This window comes from Rhinolophus sinicus, chromosome 3, assembly GCF_057876585.1.
Source record: "Rhinolophus sinicus isolate RSI-liver-muscle chromosome 3, RSI-T2T, whole genome shotgun sequence".
Lineage (NCBI taxonomy): Eukaryota > Metazoa > Chordata > Mammalia > Chiroptera > Rhinolophidae > Rhinolophus > Rhinolophus sinicus.
In genome coordinates, this window is record NC_142503.1 from 172,751,646 (window position 1) to 172,770,893 (window position 19,248).

Below are 19,248 nucleotides of genomic sequence, written 5' to 3' on the forward strand. Positions count from 1 at the left end.
CCTCCCGCTCCAGCTCCCCGGCGGCTGCGCAAGGCTCTGCAAGCGCGGGGCGAGAGAACGAGAGAGAAGAGTATACTCTTTCTCTTCCTGCGCTTGTCATTGTTGGTCACAGCGCCACCTCATGGTTGGCAGAAGCTTTGAGAGAGGATTTATTCTTCAGGAACAAGGAATGAGAGTTCTACTTCTCCCTGCGCCTTGAAGGTTTACTTACCGACAACTAAAGATAGTGAAAAAACGTACTTTTCAGGTTCTCCTGGGATCTTCCTTCTTCCTTGTTCCCGGAGGACCCGGACTCTATGGTCAGTGACGAAGAGGGCCTCTATTCTGTTGGCGCCTGCGTGAGACGAGGTGGTTCCGCATGCGCGGTGGGGTTGAGCGAAGCGCACGCTGAGGAGGATCGGCGGCTGCTGCGGGTGGACCAAGTCTGTTCTCTCCGATTAAAGAGCGCGGCGCGGGACCCCACTGCGGGATCCACACACATACCTCGGGTAACTAGTCCCCTAGATCGGTTTCTCGAAGAACTCACTTTGGTTGTGTGTAGTGACATGGGTGGTCGAGAGAGGGTAGGCCCCGAGCTAACACCTCTCCCTGGGCGAGAAGTGTCTGGACACCACCGACACCCCTGGCGGTTTCCGTGTCGGTCTTCCCGAGTTGCAGGTGGCGTGGTACGAGCGCAGGAACCTCGTGAAGGAAAATGGGCCAAGTGACCGTACAGCCTCTTCAATATGCTTCAAGTTGAGGACTCCTTGCGGTGGGGCGGCCTCGGGAGAACGCGGTGACACTCCTGCACCAGGGCTGAGCACTGCTCCTTCCCGGCCTGAGAATTCCGTCCATCGTTTTTTTGGTTTTGTTTTTTGATTTTTCCTCTTGCGCTCCAGCAAATACTACCTCTCCGTGGAAACCAGACCGTGCACTTCAAGGGACCAGTAGGATGGATCACAGTGTTGACAAGAGCTGTCTTTCAAAGGGTCCAAGAGCAGTTTATTCGATACTTTATTTTTAAAAATTGAAGCTCATTTTACCTTAGCGCTCGAGTTGGGCATTTCTGTGGAATGAGTCACTCCTTGAATTGAAATTAAAACATACTTTTAAAGAGTTTATTACGCTTCGCGTCGGTTTGCTGTATTTCAGCACCGGTGAGAACAGACTTGTAGAATTACACGGTGTGGTCTTACAGTTACGCAAAACTGAAAAGATGGGGGAATTTTAGGGTTAAATACTAATATTCAGCCTGAGGTCCCTTTTGTTACCCCCCAAACTTAGGCTAGTTTAATGTTGATTAAACAGGAAACATTGTTTCTTGGAGAAAAGGTGTAACAGAAAAGGCTGTTTTTTTCTCCTGATTGAAGTTGTTATTTAAGGAAAGAAAGTTGTAACTCTGTCTTTCAACAGTGTGGAAATTACTTCTATGAGTAGAACTTTACTGCCAGTTCTCAGTTCATCTGATGCCAAATGACAATTACTAATTCTCAAAAGATCTCAAAAAGATGCATAGTGATGTTTGTAGATATTGGTGCTTCCTATTTCAACTTGCAGTGAAATAGTTTAAAAGCTTTGTTGTGTAGCACTCCTATACTAAAAACTAGGATGCAGAGAGCTTAAGTGTTAGAGCTTAATTACAGTTATTGCAAAAATTGTTTCTATCACTTAATATGCTTTACTTTGGAAAGGGATGTGGATTTCCTGTATCCATTGTGGCGACTTGACCATGCACTGGTTGTTTTTTTGCTGTTGTTTTTTTTTTTTTTTTAATTGGGGAATATTGGGAAACAGTGTGTTTCTCCAGGGCCCATCAGCTCCAAGTCATTGTCCTTCAATCTAATTGTGGAGGGCGCAGCTCAGCTCCAAGTCCAGCCGCAGTTTTCAATCTTTGGTTGCAGCGGGAGCAGCCCACTATCCCATGAGGGAATTGAACCCGCAACCCTGTTGTTCAGAGCTCCTGTTCTGACCAACTGAGTCATCCGGTCACCCCAGACCATGCACTGGTTTAAGAAAGAAGTCCTTCCTATCATCTAACAAGGCAAAATTACTGGCAACGCAGGTTATTTGAAATTAACTTGGAGTTCAGTTAGTGTATTCTGAAAAATCGGTGTTCTTTACCAAAGAACATATACTGTATTGTAGTACTCTGACATATTGAGGCTCTGAGGGTTAAAAATATTCTGTATTTAATGTCAGAAGACTTGGTTTTAGTCCCTGTTCTCGTACTTATTAAGGATTTGTGCTTAAGGAAGTCACTGAATTCTGTTCCTTGGTTCCCAGTTAATTGATCATTTCACTGTGTTCCTTTCGTAATACCTTATATTGCTATTATTAGCTTATTAGTTTGTTTCCCACTCTTGACTTAAATTTTTTAGGTAGCAGTGTTAATTGTGTCAGTAGTGCTTAGTACATAGTAGAGACTATAAAATGATTGTTTAACAAGTCAAGTAACAAATGGAAATAATACTTCCTTTGCCTTTTAATTTCTTATATTTGTATAGCACATTATACTTTCTGTTTTTACATACACTTTTGTTTCATGTGATACGCTCCACAAATCTGTGCGATACATGTCACAGACTAGAAACTACAGTTCCATGGGAATACATTTCCCAAGCAACCACAGCTACGTAGTCAGTAAGAGAGCAAGGACTGGGACCCACATCTATAGCTATTCCCAAAGTTCACTGAGTCCTGACGAGGACTTACTGAGAGCCAAATAAAATAAGTCAAAGTGCTTTGAAAGTTATATAAATGGCCGATATATACCTAGCTTGTGGCTTCTGTTTTCCTTACTGATTTTTGAAAAGTTAGTGTAATTATCACCATAAATAAAGAGATATGTTCAAAATCTATCAATCAATATGCAGGTTGTTTGTGAAATGTATTCTTTTTGTACTTACCGGCTACTTTCTGTCTTTCCTATAAATAACATCAGTATTCCTTTATTTACCCTACATATTGCAAAGAGACTTATACTTCCTAAAGCTGTAACATTTATATCTCCCTACAGGGTTCTTTTACACTATTGCCTGTTTTCTTTAACCATCAAATTAAGCCTGCCTTCCCCAAAATCATCAGCTTTACTATTTGAAGAAACTTGATAAGTAAATGTGGTTAACACATGTTAAAGCTCTTAAAACTATTTCACACATTTTCATGGCATCATTTATTTTGATACTCAGTTTAAAATATTTTTAGCTCTCAAATTTTAGTACTTTACATACAGATATTCAACAAGCTTTTTTTTAAAAAAAGGCCCTGTTTAAAAATGAAACAACCAGCTCAACTGTTTCTTGGTGGGTCATTCTGGCTATTGTCTACTTCCCTTTATCTACTAAATTTCTATTTTGTCAAGCTACAAGAGAAATACATCTCTGCCACTGTTACTAATACGCTGCTTTATTTTATTTTTATTATTATTATTTTATTTTTTTGGTTAAACAGGATAGATTAGTACTGAAAGTTTTCACTAATCTGTGGTATTCATTGCGCCAGCATTGGATATGTATGTTAATGTTGCTTTTTGTTTAAGATGTTCTGATTGTAATATATTTATCAATAATATTGAGAGAAAATATAGCCTGATGAATAGTACACTATGGTTCTAGACTTCATAGGTTCAAATTCTGACACTGTCACTTTTTAGCAAGTTGCTTAACCTGTGCTTCATTTTCTTCATCTATAAAATGGGGAGAACTAGGGAGAAAGTGGTACCTCAGGGAGACAGGCAGTGGCCAGATCATATAAGACCCTGTAGGTAGTAAAAAGATGTATAAATCAGTAGGAAGCCACTGGGAAGTTATATGCGGATGCAGTTAGCGGTTCTCAAATCACACTGCAGCAGAATTCCAGGGTTCCGTGAACTGGGTGTGGATGTTCTATCTTTATTTCCCAATTAATAAGAAAAAAATAAGTTAGTGATTTTTCACAAATTTTTCATAGGCCTTTAGATCCTATTGCCTGTCTTCTGAGATTTGACAACAGTAAACTGGTTACGGTTAGCAGAAAAACATGAAAATCATCAACTATGATTAGTTTGAGAGCTTCCCTTTAAAAATGTATTTCTACTCATGGTATGATTTCAGGATTGTGGGTCATAAAAGGAGTGGTGCTGAAAGTAGGTTGGGTGGATCAAAGGGAAGAGTTTTAAATATATATATACTTGGCAGTTAAGAGAAACTTGAACTTTATAGTAATGTAGATCTATAAAGCTATTCTCAAGATTTGGTATACTTATTCAACAAAAGAAAAGAATATTTGGGAATAATGGGAAAAGTAGGAACTAGAAATCATGGTAATTGTGAATTAAATTCAAGCTTGTTTTAAGAGGGGGAAAAAATCTGAGAGAATACGTTTTGGTTAAATTTAATACCTTTCCTGATTAATGAACTTTTAGTTTTTGTCCTGTCATATGATGCTGTAATTTTGGCTATACTGACTTACAGGGTGTATTCTTTAATATATGGTTAGGGTTTAAGTAGTCAGAAGAGTCTTCCCTTTATGTAATGGGTGGAGGCATTACAGTCCTAGCTGATTTGGAGAAAAAACAGCTTTAGAATTTGCTGATAGGTTTATAATAATAGTGATGCTTCCCGTCATTTGTTATTTCTTAAAGTGGTGGTATTAAAATAGTATTTTACTCTTAAGGTGTACCTTTAATCTTTATGTCTCAGAGGTTAGTTGTACTTTATAGATGGTCATTACTTTTTATGATTCCTCTGAAACTGATGGTAGAGAATCATCCAAGCGTTACAAAAGTGTGGAGCAAAATAAAAATTAAAGCTTGGTTCCTGAACATTATCTGTTTTCTGATACCATTTAAGAAGTTTAAAGAGGTGAGAAGACTAACAACTGCTCACCTTCTGGCAAGATGTAGAAAATGGACATTTCTTTATTTTGACTTTAACTGAGCACTTACTTGATTCTTTTGTTTAAATTGCAGAATGCCGGGTCTAAGTTGTAGATTTTATCAACACAAATTTCCTGAGGTGGAAGATGTAGTGATGGTGAATGTAAGGTCCATTGCTGAAATGGGGGCCTATGTCAGCCTTCTGGAATACAACAATATCGAAGGCATGATTCTTCTTAGTGAGTTGTCCAGAAGGCGTATTCGTTCTATAAACAAACTCATCCGAATTGGCAGGAATGAATGTGTGGTTGTGATCAGAGTGGACAAAGAAAAAGGTAAGTGAGAAAAATATCTAAAATACGAATTTCAGATTTAAATTGGTTTACAGAAAAATATATTGTTTGTAAATTGCCTACAGCCATAAAAAAACAAACTCCTCCTTTCATACCTAAACTCTTTTACGTACAGAGTTGTTAGAGAAGGATGCCAATTAGCCATCTAAGCAAGATCTCTTAGTAATGGTTTAATTAGTACATCCCAGGACTAGTTTTTATTATTGGTCAGATAACTTGAGTTTTATTTCCAGAGGAATTTTCCATTTAATATTTTCAGACCGCGGTAATTAAACAATGTATAAGTTTTAAATTGCATGGCGGTCTGGGTAGCATGGTGAAATCTCTCATTGTCCTGCCCAGGACATGAATCATTCCTTTGTCCAGCGTGTCCACACTATATGCTGCCTGCCCATTAGTCACTTGGTTGTCATCTCAGTTATCAGATTGACTGTTAAGATATTACAGTGCCTGTGTTCAGATAACCCTTATTTTACTTAATAATGTCCCCAATGTACAAAGTAGTGATGCTGGCATTCGGATGTACCAAAGAGAAGCCGTAAAGTGCTTCCTTTAAGTGAAATGGAATGTATGCATAGGGAACAAAATATTCTCTATAGGGTTCAGTATGATCCACAGTTTCAGGCATCCACTGGGAGTCTTGGAATGTGTCCCCTGCGGATAAGGGGGCACAACTGTGTTCCTTAAATTTGAGTAAGTCTTCATATCACTGCCCCAGAAGGACCTAGAATGGTGTCTTATCTTGCATTCCTTTTCTGTTATATAAAATACATAACAAAAAGGAATCAAATATATTTTTAACTGTAATCAGAAAAAATACTTAAGTACAATAGATACATATAAGAGTAATTTCTGTAGCTGCATTATTTGTACAGTATTAATTAAAAACAGGAAACAGCAGTCAAAATCGTGGTGAAATAAATCATGTCACATCCATGCAATGCAGTTTTATATAGAATGAGATCTGAATATTCTCTTGTGCAAAGATGACTGGGGTTGAGATAAGAAAAAAACCAAAGTGCAAAAGATCCTATAGAGGGGATTCATTTCTGATACTAGAAGATTAGGTCCTATTGGAAAAACCTTTAAAAATAACAGCTATAAACCCTGAACAAATATTTTTAAAACTACCTAAAGACAATGGGCATAATCAAAAGCAGGCCGAAACTGAAGGAAGAAAGGAATTTCACTAGCTAAGTTTTACAGCTTTTTGTCTGAATGAATGTTGCAGGTGGCTTCAAGCAGGGCAGCTAAAATTCTAATGGCAGACCTACAGTCTTAATGACTTGAGAACAGTTCTGGACAGCCATAGCAGTGATACAGATTAGAGAAATAATGATAGGGATTAGAGAAAATAGTGATAGAGATTAGAGAAAGGAAAGACAGAGGGAGAAACCCTAAATTGATATATAAAATCTACTCAAATTTCTGGCTGACCCCTGAACTACTAATACAGAGGGTAGACTGCAAGCAATCCAACAGGGTAAAATTCTAAATAGATCTTCGTTGCTTTCCACTTGAAGAAACAGAGCTTATAGTTTTGAAACCAGACAAATAACTGCCTGCTAAAACAAAATCAGTATCCTTAACAGAAACATAAAGGAATTCACAATGATCAGGATACAATCCAACTACTAAACATTTGAAGAAACAGGAAATTATGACCCATACAAAAGAGAAAAGACAATGGAGAGTGACCTAGAGTATCCCTTATGTTGAAATTAGCAGATAAGGATTTTAAAGCAGATATTATAACTGCTCAAGGATATTAGATATTTTCCTAATCATTACAATCATATTTTTGCTTGTAATGAATAAAATGAAATCTCAGTAGAGAAATTAGAAACTCAAAGCACTAAATGTAACTTCTACAAATCAGAAGTGTAATATCTAAAAATTCCACTGGGTGGGGCTAACAGATTAAAGATGACAGAAGGCTCAGTGAAACCTGAAGATAGTTCATTTAAAAAGAACCAATCTGAAGAACAGGAAAAAAGTAACCTGTCAAATATCAAAGCTTTGTTCCAAAAGAAAAGGAGAGAAAGGGCAGAAGAAATCATGGCCAAAAGTTTCTCCTATTTGCTGAAAAAACAAATTTACAAATTGGAAAAGCTCAGCTAACCTCAAGCAGGATTAATACTAATAAGACCGCATCTAGGCTCATCAGACTATTGAGAAAGAGACAGAGAAATCAAAGTAGCCAAAGGAAGATTGCACATTATTTACAGGGGAGCAGTAATACAAATTACTGTGGCATTCTTATTGGAAGTAATGGAGGTCAGCATATTGAATGACACCTTAAAAGCACTAAAAGAAAAAAACTGTCAAACCAGAATTCTGTAACTAAAGAAAATGTTTCAACAATAAAGATCAAAATGAGACATCTTCAGGTAAATAGAAACTAAGAGGATTTATTATCAAATAGACCTGCATTATAGGAAATGGGAAAGGAAGTTGTTCAGGTCAAAGAGAAGTGATGCCTAAAATCGAAAATATGTAGGTAAATTTTAATGATCACTTTTTTCCTCCTAAATTCTTTAAAATACATTTAACTGCTTGTCTCATTTTGTACCCGTGGGATCGTAATTTATGGAGGTGACTGATGACATGGAGAGGCCAATGCCATTGAAAGAAGATTTTTATCACTTAAGAGATAGGACATGATGTGCCATGCAGGGCCTCATGAGGAAGCTCCAGATTCGGTCAGAAGGCGAAAGAAGCCATGGGAAAGCCTAGGCCAGAGCGTTTATTGAGATGTCCACAGAAAAGGCAAGGCAGGTTAGGGTAAATAGTTTAGGGTGGGCTAGTTTGAATAGTTTGTTCAGGCATTGGGGCATCAGGCTATTCTGGTTGTCTGGTACCTGGCCTTGGCTGATTTAGGGCAGGGGGAATATTGGTGTGGTGTGTGATACTTTGATGAGATAGTTGGGGGTGTGGGCTCTGGGTTGGTTAGTTTGCATATGAAAGGCTGCTGCAGGTGAGCCCTTTGCTGTCTCTAAGAATTGTCTAGCTCTAGGAGGGGGAGTCTCCCCACCTAGTCATCCAGGCTGCAAATGTCATAGCATCAAGAATACTGAAAACACAGTTAATGCAATTGACACTATGATAAATGGATGCCAGATAGACAAATAGCGAATCTTTATTAGGTCCCTCCAGTGAGGTAATAGAGAATATACAATTACATGATAATAAAGATGCATTTCTGAAAACAAAAACTTTCTCATCTTGTGCATTATTTTGTTGGTGGGATTTTAGTGGGGAGTAAATGCAAAGATGACAACCAAACAAGCGGGTTGTGAAAATATGTCGCAGTGATATGCTGACACCTGAACAGAGATCACTTTTTCAAAATTTTCTTACAGGGTATATTGATTTGTCAAAAAGAAGAGTTTCTCCAGAGGAAGCAATCAAATGTGAAGATAAATTCACCAAATCCAAAACTGTACGTTGATTTTTGAATCAGATCAGTCCACTATTTGAATGTGCTTAATAAATAATCATGCCATGTTCCTGGCAGAAGAATAAAAAACAAAACCTACATTTTTTGTAACTGTATATTTTCATTTTGAGTTATATGTTACATAGAAAAATAATTTAAAAGACTTAATTTCAAAGGATTTTGACTATACTGTTTTTGTTTCGTGGTGTTGCTTATGAGCTGATAGTCTCAAAACAGTACTGGACATTCATGTTTTTAAGCTTTTTTTAGGAATAAATTAACTATGGGTGATTTCAGCTGATTTGGCTTGTCATAACATTTAGTTCTTGACTTTCATCCCTATTCTGGGTAAGAGTCACAGAGACAGCTAGCTGTTGTATGTAAGAATGAACAAAGGTTTGTAAAATGTCTGTGAATCCAGGTTATTTTTCTTCCTTTTTTGTTATTTTTGCTGTAATTTTCTACTTCTCCATATTCAGCATGAATAAAGCAAGAACAGCCATTTCTATATTCTTCATCTTCTCATTTCTATATCCTTCGTCTTCTCTCTGTATTCTTCTATTGTCTGGTCCTATTTATTATCCTTCATTCCCTAGCTCCTCAGTTCTTAATGGCACTATTGCCATTGTTTCTGTTTTCTTTGCCTTTCTCTTGTGTCTTTTGTTCTCTTCTGCCATGTGTGTTTCTGTCCTCAAGATAAAATGCCAAGAAAACAATGTTTAGAAGATTTTTTAAATCTTGCTTAATCTAGTAAAAGAGAATACAAATCTAAAAGCCATCAGATCATTACCTAATCTTTCCCTTTGTTTTAAAACTGGTGTGTTTACTATTACTGCAGTGTGGTTTACACATTCAGTAGTACTCTCGGTGAAATCCCTTTGTAGTGAACTCTAGGACTGTGCCTCTCAGAATATAGTCTCCGGGCCAACAGATTGGCATCATCGGACTGCTCATGAGAAATGCAAGAGCTCGGGTCCCACCAAGTTTGAGAATCCAAATTTGAGAAGCACTGCTCTAGGAAAACATCCATTTTGTTTTATCACCTGAGGATATTGTAAAATAAATATATTAGTAAATTTTATCAGGATGATAAGATGATAGAATGAACAGGTACTATGTTAGTACCTCTCCTCACTCAGTCTCATCTAAAACTAACCTCTTGTTTCCTTTGCCTCACAATTCTGTAATTAACACGAAAACCTCCTTCCTTATACTCTTTCTTCATTAAGCCCTTTTATTCTTAGTATATTAGAAAAAGGTTGGCAGCAGTGGGTAAGTCTGAAGGATAACTTAAATGATAACAGAGCAAAAGATACTGAAATCTCAATACTGGTTCCATGATGTCAGGGAGTGGTAGTAATAATAGTTTATATTTATTTAACAGGATTTATATAATATAAAATTTTATGCATTTGTATAAGTCATTTGTATAGTTTTTAATTTATAGTATGCATTTGTATGTATTTGATCTCTCTAAGAGCTTTGTGCAGTAAAAAGAAGAGATACTAGTATCTCCCTTTTCCAGATGAGGAAACAAATTCAGAGAGGTTAATTGATCTCAGCCAAGACTCGATCTGGGTCTTGGAACACTAAATTCTGTACTATTTCTACTTGTTATACCCACTTGAATTTATTATGGGAAAACAAGTATTTCTGTATAGAGAAAGAATTTGTTGGATGGCATTCTTTTATTAAGGAATTATTGTAGTCACATTAACTAAAGGTTTGTTTTTAAATGTTGTCTACTGAAGTGTAAAAATATCTATTTTTTAAATAGCTCTCTTACCTCTGAATTGTTGAACTCTTCATTTTGTTTCTAGGTTTACAGCATTCTTCGTCATGTTGCTGAAATGTTAGAATACACCAAGGATGAACAGCTGGAAAGCCTGTTCCAGAGAACTGCTTGGGTCTTTGATGACAAGTACAAGAGACCCGGTTATGGTGCCTATGATGCGTTTAAACATGCAGTCTCGTAAGAATACTTTTTTGGCTCTGCTCCTATCTTCATATCCCAGCTGCTGGGTCGAGAGCCTGATATTGAATAGCACATCTATGTCTTAAATCCTTGCTAAATTTAGATTAAAATATTTCAGTATAAAAGGCCCATGATATGGGCCAATCCTACATAAACCCTATATAATTTCGTATATTTTACCGTTTCCCCAAAAATAAGACCTAGCTGGACAATCAGCTCTAATGCATCTTTTAGAGCAAAAATTAATATAAGTATTATATTATACCTGGTCTTATGTAAGACCGGGTCTTATATTAATTTTTGCTCCAAAAGACGCATTAGAGCTGATTATCCGGCTAGGTCTTATTTTCGGGGAACCACGGTAGTTATATAGTTTCATAAACTACTCCCTACACTTTTCCTTCTCCTAGTTTTTTTTATTGTCTTAGGTGATTTCAGGGCCAAGGTAGATGTCTCATCTAAAACTCTAATCTCTTGTTTCCTTTGCCTCACAATTCTGTAGACCTTAGCCCATGCCACTTCAGCCAGTCTTGCATATAGCCTCACCCAGGGTTTGTTATCACCAGGATTTGCTCTGCCTCTAAAACCTTTAATTCACACATTCTTTTTTTTTTTTTTTTTTTTTTTACCACAGCCCCCGTCCTTGCAGCTCCGACAGTCCTACTCTGTGTCTTAATTCTTATGTCATGCTCTGATGCCAAACCTTTTCTCCCTATGTTTTCACCCTTTCCTGCTTTTCCTTTCTTACTCAGCATAGATGCACCAGGATACATCATTTCAACAACTGTCTTGCCAATACCATGAGCTTTTGCCCTGTTTTTCCCTCTGTTAAATCCAGCTTTGGATCGATGTGTGGCCTTTTCTGCACTTGTAGACTGCTGGGTGGGTGCTGCTAGGGAAAAACCACAGTCTTGCAGGTTGGTGCCCCTGCGTATTCATGGTCTCCAACCTCTGCTGGGCCTTCACTGCTGCCCCACATTCTCTCTGCTCCTGGTCAGTTCCTCCTATTCTTAGAAAGGTATTTCAGAGCTTTTCCATTCTCTTCCTCAGATATCTACTCTCCCACTCTTCCCGCACTTTGACCTGGTGCACTCACTACCTGTTTTATAAAGAAATTAGAATCCATTACACAGGATCTTCCCACTACCTCAGCAAACATCTCCATCCCACCTGTCATTACCTCCTGTGTTCCTGACACTGGAATTCATATCCTTCCTGCTCAGACTGATCTTACCACCTAGGCCCAGCTACGACTCAGGGACCTCTTTCTACCTGTTATTCTTTCCCTTTATTGGTTTTGCTCCATCAGCATAAAAAAGACTCTAATTTCTCCCATTTACACTAAAAAACAAACTTCTCAACCTTCTCTCTCTCCTGTAGCAAACACTGTGTCCTCCTGGTAACAGCCAGACTCCTTTAGTTCTCCATACTTAACTTCCTCCACATCTGCACCTCCCACTTCCTCCTGAATGTTTTTGCTCCACAGGCAGCTTCATTGCACTAAGGTTACTTTCCCATCCTTGTGCTGCCCAGAGGTGATGGTCCCCTTAGCTCTCAGAATGGCCGAGTTGGCTGGGGACTGTTAAAACCTGCAGCAGCCCAGCTCATTTGGTTCTCTAAATACCTTCCAGTTTAGCCCCACATGTGATTTTTTTCTTTAATATCATATTGTGGGAGAGGTGAGAATAGTAATTATAATAGCTAACATTTATATAATTCTTACAGCAATCTATGGTGTAAGTGCTGTTAATCCTTACAGATGAGGAAATTGAGGCAGAGTAAATAATTTGTCCAAATTCATACAGCAAATGGTAGAGCCAGGATTCAAACCCTGACATTCTGGCTGCGTCCAGAGTGTATGCTATTAACCATTAAGCACTGCTGTGTATTCCTGTCCTCCCTGACTTCAGTCCTGCACTCTTTAATCAGTACATGTCTTAACGTGGCTTGTTGTCATCTGGCCCTGGCTTACCTCTCTAGCTTCCACCTCCAGCACTCCCTGCATTCCCGCTCCTCCTTAATATATATTATTCCCTTTCCCTTCACTTGCTTCTCTTGCTTCATCAGTCATGTAGCGACTATCCAGATTTAAGTAATGCTGATTCTTTGCTGCATGTGACTTCATGTTTTTCTTTTAAATAAGAAATAGTTTCTGAGATAGTTGGAAATAATGTTTTACCCTTCCCAACCCATTCCCTTGACTCATCAGTGGTAACCACTATTTTGAAATTAGTTTGGATCATTATAATTTATGTTTTTATGGTTTTAATATGTGTATTCATAAAGTACATATAGAATCATTTTTGTATTTAAAATTTCTCCAACTTGATATGTGTATGCCTACTTCACATTAATTTCTATATAGTATTTTATTGTGAGAATATGGTTATCTGTTTCTCTATTAAGAGATATGTAGGGGTAATCCTGCTTCCCCTCGCTCCTCCTCCCCATTTTTCAAACAGTGATATGATGAATATATGTCTGTGTGTACATGTTTGGGAGTTTCTAAGGTACCTAGGAATAGAATGGTTGGGTCATAGCATTAATTATATGCGTCTTTAAATTTACTCAGTTTCAGCAAAATACTCTCCAAATTGGTTCTATAATTTATAATCCCTCTAGCAATTGTGTGAGCATTCCTATTTCTCTTCATCCTCTCCAACATTTGGTGTAGGTCTCAGATTATTTTTCCTTTTGCCAAATTGATGGATGTACAGTAGTATCTTGTTTTGATTTGCATTCTCTTGGTTATTAGTGAATTGAACAGTCTTTCATATGTTTATTGACCGTTTATATATTTCTTCTGTCAAACATCGGTTCATCTCATTTGCCCTTTTTCTGTTGGTTTGTCTTCTTTTGCTTTGTAGGTATTAGTTAAATGAAAGTTACCTCTACCCAAATTCTTTTGCCTTTCATTCCTTAACCCAGGCTTTTTAAGCCTGGTGCTTGCTCATGCCATTATATCATACCTTTCTTAAAACAGTTCTATCTTTGCTTGTTAAAGTCCTATCATTCTTTTAGTCGTTTTATTTTTTTTCATTTGTTCAACCGTGCCATTGACTGAGACTCTGGTCCCTGTCTTGTGGCACTTAAGAGGGTCAGGTGAAAATGCTTCTTTATCCATGAAGCCTTTCCTGACTCACTAATTTCCAAGGATGCAGTTTTATTTTTAAATGTTTTCCATGTTTTCGTTCTTTTCAAGCTAGATTATCTTATTTAATACCACAATCCAGTGAGATACAGTTCATCCTCATTTTACACATTTGGAAACTGAGGTTTGGAAAGACCCAGAAACACAGTTATTAAAGTGCAAAGCTAGGATTTGAACTCTAATTCTGACACTAAAGCCTGTACTCTTAAACATTCTGTGCATTCTGTGGTATTATGTTTGCTACTGCAATTATCAGTAAAATAACCTTGACCTTTTGTTGGGTTTTTTGTTTGTTTGTTTTTTAAATCAGAGACCCATCTATTTTGGATAGTTTAGATTTGAATGAACGTGAACGGGAAGTACTCATTAAGAATATTAATAGGCGTTTGACACCACAGGCTGTCAAAATTCGAGCAGGTAAATGATTTTTTTTAATTATGTTAAAAGATTTTACATGTTTGAAAAAAGGCTGTTAAATAATGAGCCTTACCAAACAGTGTGTTACATCAACATTTGTAAGTTTTTCTAAATGTGTATTTTTCATTAAAAAAGTTTAAGAAATTATTTTTGCTTCTACTGAATCATCCTAAAATGTATGTATTGACACAAATTGAAACTGCCATGTATGAGTTAAGCTAACCTTAAGTTAGCCCTTTTTTTTTAAGGGGGCTGGTTGCATACTTTAAAATATTCTAACAATGCAGTAATATCCTCCCATGTCCCTGGATTAATAGCTTGGAATATTTTATTTCAGACATTTTTCGTAACTTATATACTGTGTAGGAATGTATGCTGTTTACACTCAGATATAACTTTTTTTTGTTTTTACAAAGATGGGATCATACTATGCAAAGTTTTCTCCAACTAGCTTTTTCCACTTGGTATATCATGGCTGCCCTTCCATGTAGAACATTGGAATCCTTTTCATTCTTTTTAATTGCTAGGTAATACTCCGTAGAATGATAAACCTTAACAGAAACCAGCCCTCTCTTGCAGAACATGTATGTTGTGCCAAGTTTTTAATTACTACAAAAACCCTATAAATTAATACCCTTATACATATATACTAACCCATTTATGTAAGTGTTCTGTAAGGCAAATTCCTAAAAGAATTGCTAGGTCAAAGTGTATGCAACTTCTAAACTGTTCTAAACAATTTGCAATTATTGTTTCATTCAGTCTTTAAAACACTCCTCTCCATTTTATAAACAAGAAACTGAGGTACAGAGAGGTTGGAATCATGATTCATGGCAGCACACGGTAGCCCACTGCAGCACTTGGCAGCTCATGCCAACTTGCGGCTCACGGCAGCCCAGCTCCAGGGAGAGTTGTTGTTCACAATCTTAGCTGTAGAGGGCGCAGCTCCCTGGCTCATGTGGGAATCGAACCTGCGACCTCGGCATTAGGAGCATGGTGCTCCAACCACCTGAGCCACCGGGCCGGTCCTTAACTTTTTATTTACTATTTTAAGTGTGTTTTTCCAGGACCCATCAGCTCTAAGTCCAGTAGTTGTTTCAATCTAGTTGTGGAGGGCGCAGTTCACAATTGCCCATGTGGGGATCAAACCGGCAACCTTGTTATTAAGAGCACCGCACTCTAACCAAGCGAGCTATCCGGCCACCCCCATATTCAGATAGTCTTTAATTATGAAAGTTAATAGCTGGGATTGGTCTGTAATTGAAAAGATGATGAAAGCTTTCATAAGTGTTTAAATACTTATATATTTGCCCTATCTCTGATTTCTTTTACGCCTTTAAATTTTTATTTTATTTTTTTGCATTTTTTGGTATAAGCTTTTGAATTTTTATAATTTTAGATATTGAAGTGGCTTGTTATGGTTATGAAGGCATTGATGCCGTAAAAGAAGCCTTGAGAGCAGGTTTGAATTGTTCTACAGAAACCATGCCCATCAAGGTGAGTAGCCAGTTTTCTCCCTCCCTGCTAAATACCCACCTAAACCAAATCAGGTTTTGTTTTTGATCATGTTTTGGAACAAGTATTATGAAAAGTGGTTCTTGGTGATAACGGTATTTCTAGGGGATGTTAAAATCATGTGTAGGGTTTTTGTTGCAGCTACTAATCACTGTCACAAGGGTGGAGATTCCAATTGATATTTAGTGCCAGAGGATTCCTTTACATACCCATAATGCTCATAGAATCTTGGAAAAGGCAACATATTCTCATATTCACGTACAACTTTTAGGAGGTTTGGTCGTTCATTAGCAATCAAATTAACTCAATGGTTGTTACTCATTGTAAGAATTTCTGTCAGTTTAGTGTAGAACCAAATAGGAATTTTTGTTTGTTTTAAAGATAAATCATCCATTATGCTGATGATGGCTGTAGTTAGTTTAGCCACCAAAGACACCCACAAATTGTGATTCTTCATATGCAGTGTTGCAGTGGGCTTGATTAGATCACTATCAGCTTTTGCTATAACAACAAACCACCCCAAATGGCTTGCCTATAGAATTGGGAGTTAAGTTTTGGGGTGATTTGCTAAGGCAGCAGATTAGCAAAATAAGTCTTGAACATCCTAATAGTTGTGAGTTCTTTAGATATACTTGTAAAATGGCTTTCTGTCTTTGTAGATTAATCTAATAGCCCCTCCTCGGTATGTGATGACCACAACAACCCTGGAGAGAACAGAAGGTCTCTCTGTCCTCAATCAGGCTATGGCTGTTATAAAAGAAAAGATTGAGGAAAAGAGGGGCGTCTTCAATGTGCAAATGGAGGTGAGAGCAATACTGTTTTTGCCTTATTCTTACCGAAGTTTTTAAGAAAATTAAATCATCTGAATGATTTGCATTCTAAAATCTTAAAACATAGGATACATTTAGGATTACTATTCTGCTACCCATAAAATAATTATTGACTTAGAGGGTTTCTAAAAGGGCAGGGTTTTTGTAAGTAAATAAGAACTATATCATAGGACAGGTATTGAAAACTATGGTCACTGGTGGTGTTAGGTTCCACCCCCCACCCCCACCCCTGAGGGGAAAAAATAGACAATAAAAATGTGTGATTAGTTATTGTCAGAAATGAATGTGAAATACTTAAAATTTGATCTCAGGATTAGAAAAAGGAGTAGTTGCCTATATGTCCCTCGTCTCAACAAAAATAAAACCGAATTTTCATATGTATATATAAAAATAAATATTTATGTAAATACACATATACATATAATTCCTTCTGTGGAAAGAAATAGTAAATAATTTACTTTGAACCTAGAAGATGGCATTTTTACAAGATGTCTTTTTATGGGTTTGAAAGCTAATAGCCACTGAGATTTTTATATATCTTCATTATTAGCCTGTAAAAATGACTAGTATTTGATTTTAATGCACACTTATTTCTTTTTTCTGTTTTGTCTTATTCTCATAAATTTCCTCCATTATTGATCTAATGGAATTTATCAGTGATATGTCATCACTCAAAAGTGAATAGATAATAGCAGAGTTGTTAGAAAGAAAAATGTTTCTTTAAGAGTTAATATGCTGGGCAATGATAGTATTGAAAGTGAGTTTTGTGTACTATTTAACTACTTTACTTTGAAATTATGCCTCTGCTTCCACAGCCCAAAGTGGTCACAGATACAGATGAGACCGAACTTGCAAGGCAGATGGAGAGGCTTGAGAGAGAAAATGCAGAAGTGGATGGAGATGATGATGCAGAAGAAATGGAAGCCAAAGCCGAAGATTAATTTTATGGGAAACAGAGTCCAGTTTAAGGAACACAGAGCAGCCCTTGCTGGCTGGAAACCCTAGACTTAAAAGTTTTCCAGTACTGAGAACGTCAAAGCTGAATATTTTTTATTTCCAAGTATTTAAAGGTTCCAACAGACCAAAACGTGCAATGCCCTCCTAAATGTCAGCTGTCCTGACACAGCTCCAGCACATTGAGCATTTTTTAAGTGAATGGCCTAATTTCACTGGAGACAAATCTTTAAGTTAAGAACAGTCATAAAATTGGGTTTGTGATTGCCATTTCTGATGTCTCCAGATTGATACCCCTTTGCCTCCCATGAAATTTACCAGGGGCGCCCAAAGCAAACAACCCCAACCTTTCTATATAAAATGTATCAAACAAACGTTAAATAAATTTCTGGGATATTTAACTATAGGCTTCTTCCTTCTTGTCACCAGTAAAAGCATTATGATTACTAAGACGCTAATTCTATTCATTTTAGTCTAGATGTAGAACTGTAAGGGCAGTTAGGTGACCAAAGGATCTATACAGCAGATCCTTTCAGGAGGAGAGGGCTCAGAGGAAATAATTTTAACCACAGTGAAAGCTGACTCTTAGGGGGGGAAAAGCCTTAAAATGCAATTAAAGAACTACATTGGTTGTTTGCCTCTTACGTGTTTGAGACTGATGACAGCATGTATGAGGGAGAATTTATCACACTGGTCCTAGTTGATGTACTAAGCTGCTTGCCTTGAGTTTGTAATTCAGGTTGGTAAAGTGTTTTTGCTTTGTTTTGTTTTTTCATATGCTGCTGCTTTAGTTATTTTAGTATCATCGTCCAACTTGATTTTTTTTTTCCATTAAAATATTCACTAGATGCCACCTAGAGCTTCAGTTCTTATTGTAACAGAGTAGGGATCTTTTTGAACACAATTACAAGGATCTTTCAACATACCCATCATTTTTATATTTAAGAACTAATTATCTGAAAGGTATATAAGTTTAAAGGTAAATAACAAATAGGAAGGTAAGTAAAATTCATGGTTTGAAATTACAGCTACAGCAGCCAGAGTGTAGAAAGTCTTGAGTTACTTTGGTCTTTGTAGATTTAATCTCTTAGGATACATGAAGTACGGGATATATTAATTTTACACTGGATATATTAATTTTAATTCCTAAGAGTAGCTATTTAAATACTTACAAACCTACCCACCTTTTGTCCAGGACTAGACTTAAAGGGACTGGAAAGCAGAAGAGTGTGTTGGTGAGACAGTTTGTGCCACATGTGATGGGTGTCCCTTTTTTATGTTAGCAGCCTTTACTAGCTTTTTAAATCCACAAGCCTGACTGCCATTTCTGCAAGGGAGCCGTGATTGCTAGCTAGCATGCCATACTGGGAATATTTAGAAGAGAATTGATGTACTCAAAATTGGCACATAATCTTCACCTCGGTCTTTCTGAGGAGTCAAAAAAACAAGTCTAAAGCTCAGCATCAAGATATCATCAAAATATATAATGGGTGCTCCTTAAATGCTTGCTGTAGGCAGGGGAACTGAATTTTGTTTACTGAGTATTTTTATACTTCAGAAGCCATAACTTGAGAAATATTGGTGGCCTTCATGGTGAGTGATTTTTCCCATGCAGGCCTTTTGCTCAGTTCCACAACAGTTTTGCAAATTCATGACCCTTGCCAGAGAAAAGAGCAGTACCTCAGTGCTACCTTGAAGGGAGAACTAACTAAGCTTAAAGCGTACACATACCCTGCTGACCAAAAAGTATCTCTTTCAAATATGAGGACAAGATACACAG

The 19,248-nt window shown here is 37.2% G+C and overlaps 1 protein-coding gene across 1 annotated transcript; it reads left to right on the forward strand.

Annotated features, from left to right (window-relative positions):
- Nucleotides 1-11: 11 nt before the first annotated feature.
- EIF2S1 (eukaryotic translation initiation factor 2 subunit alpha) lies at nt 12-17,869 on the forward strand. The gene is made up of 8 exons (XM_019733439.3): nt 12-488; nt 4,928-5,169; nt 8,550-8,629; nt 10,447-10,598; nt 14,063-14,169; nt 15,569-15,666; nt 16,344-16,487; nt 17,330-17,869. Exons 2-8 carry the CDS (start codon nt 4,929-4,931, stop codon nt 17,453-17,455), a joined length of 948 nt encoding a protein of 315 aa, XP_019588998.1. The 5' UTR covers nt 12-488; nt 4,928; the 3' UTR covers nt 17,456-17,869.
- Nucleotides 17,870-19,248: the final 1,379 nt, after the last annotated feature.

Bases quoted from the DNA above. Each gene is read 5' to 3' on its own strand.
- EIF2S1 (XM_019733439.3), top strand. From the start codon at position 4,929: ATGCCGGGTCTAAGTTGTAGATTTTATCAACACAAATTTCCTGAGGTG. The intron at 10,599-14,062 runs GTAAGAATACTT...TTTTTAAATCAG, and splicing joins GCGTTTAAACATGCAGTCTC to AGACCCATCTATTTTGGATA. The intron at 15,667-16,343 runs GTGAGTAGCCAG...CTGTCTTTGTAG, and splicing joins CAGAAACCATGCCCATCAAG to ATTAATCTAATAGCCCCTCC.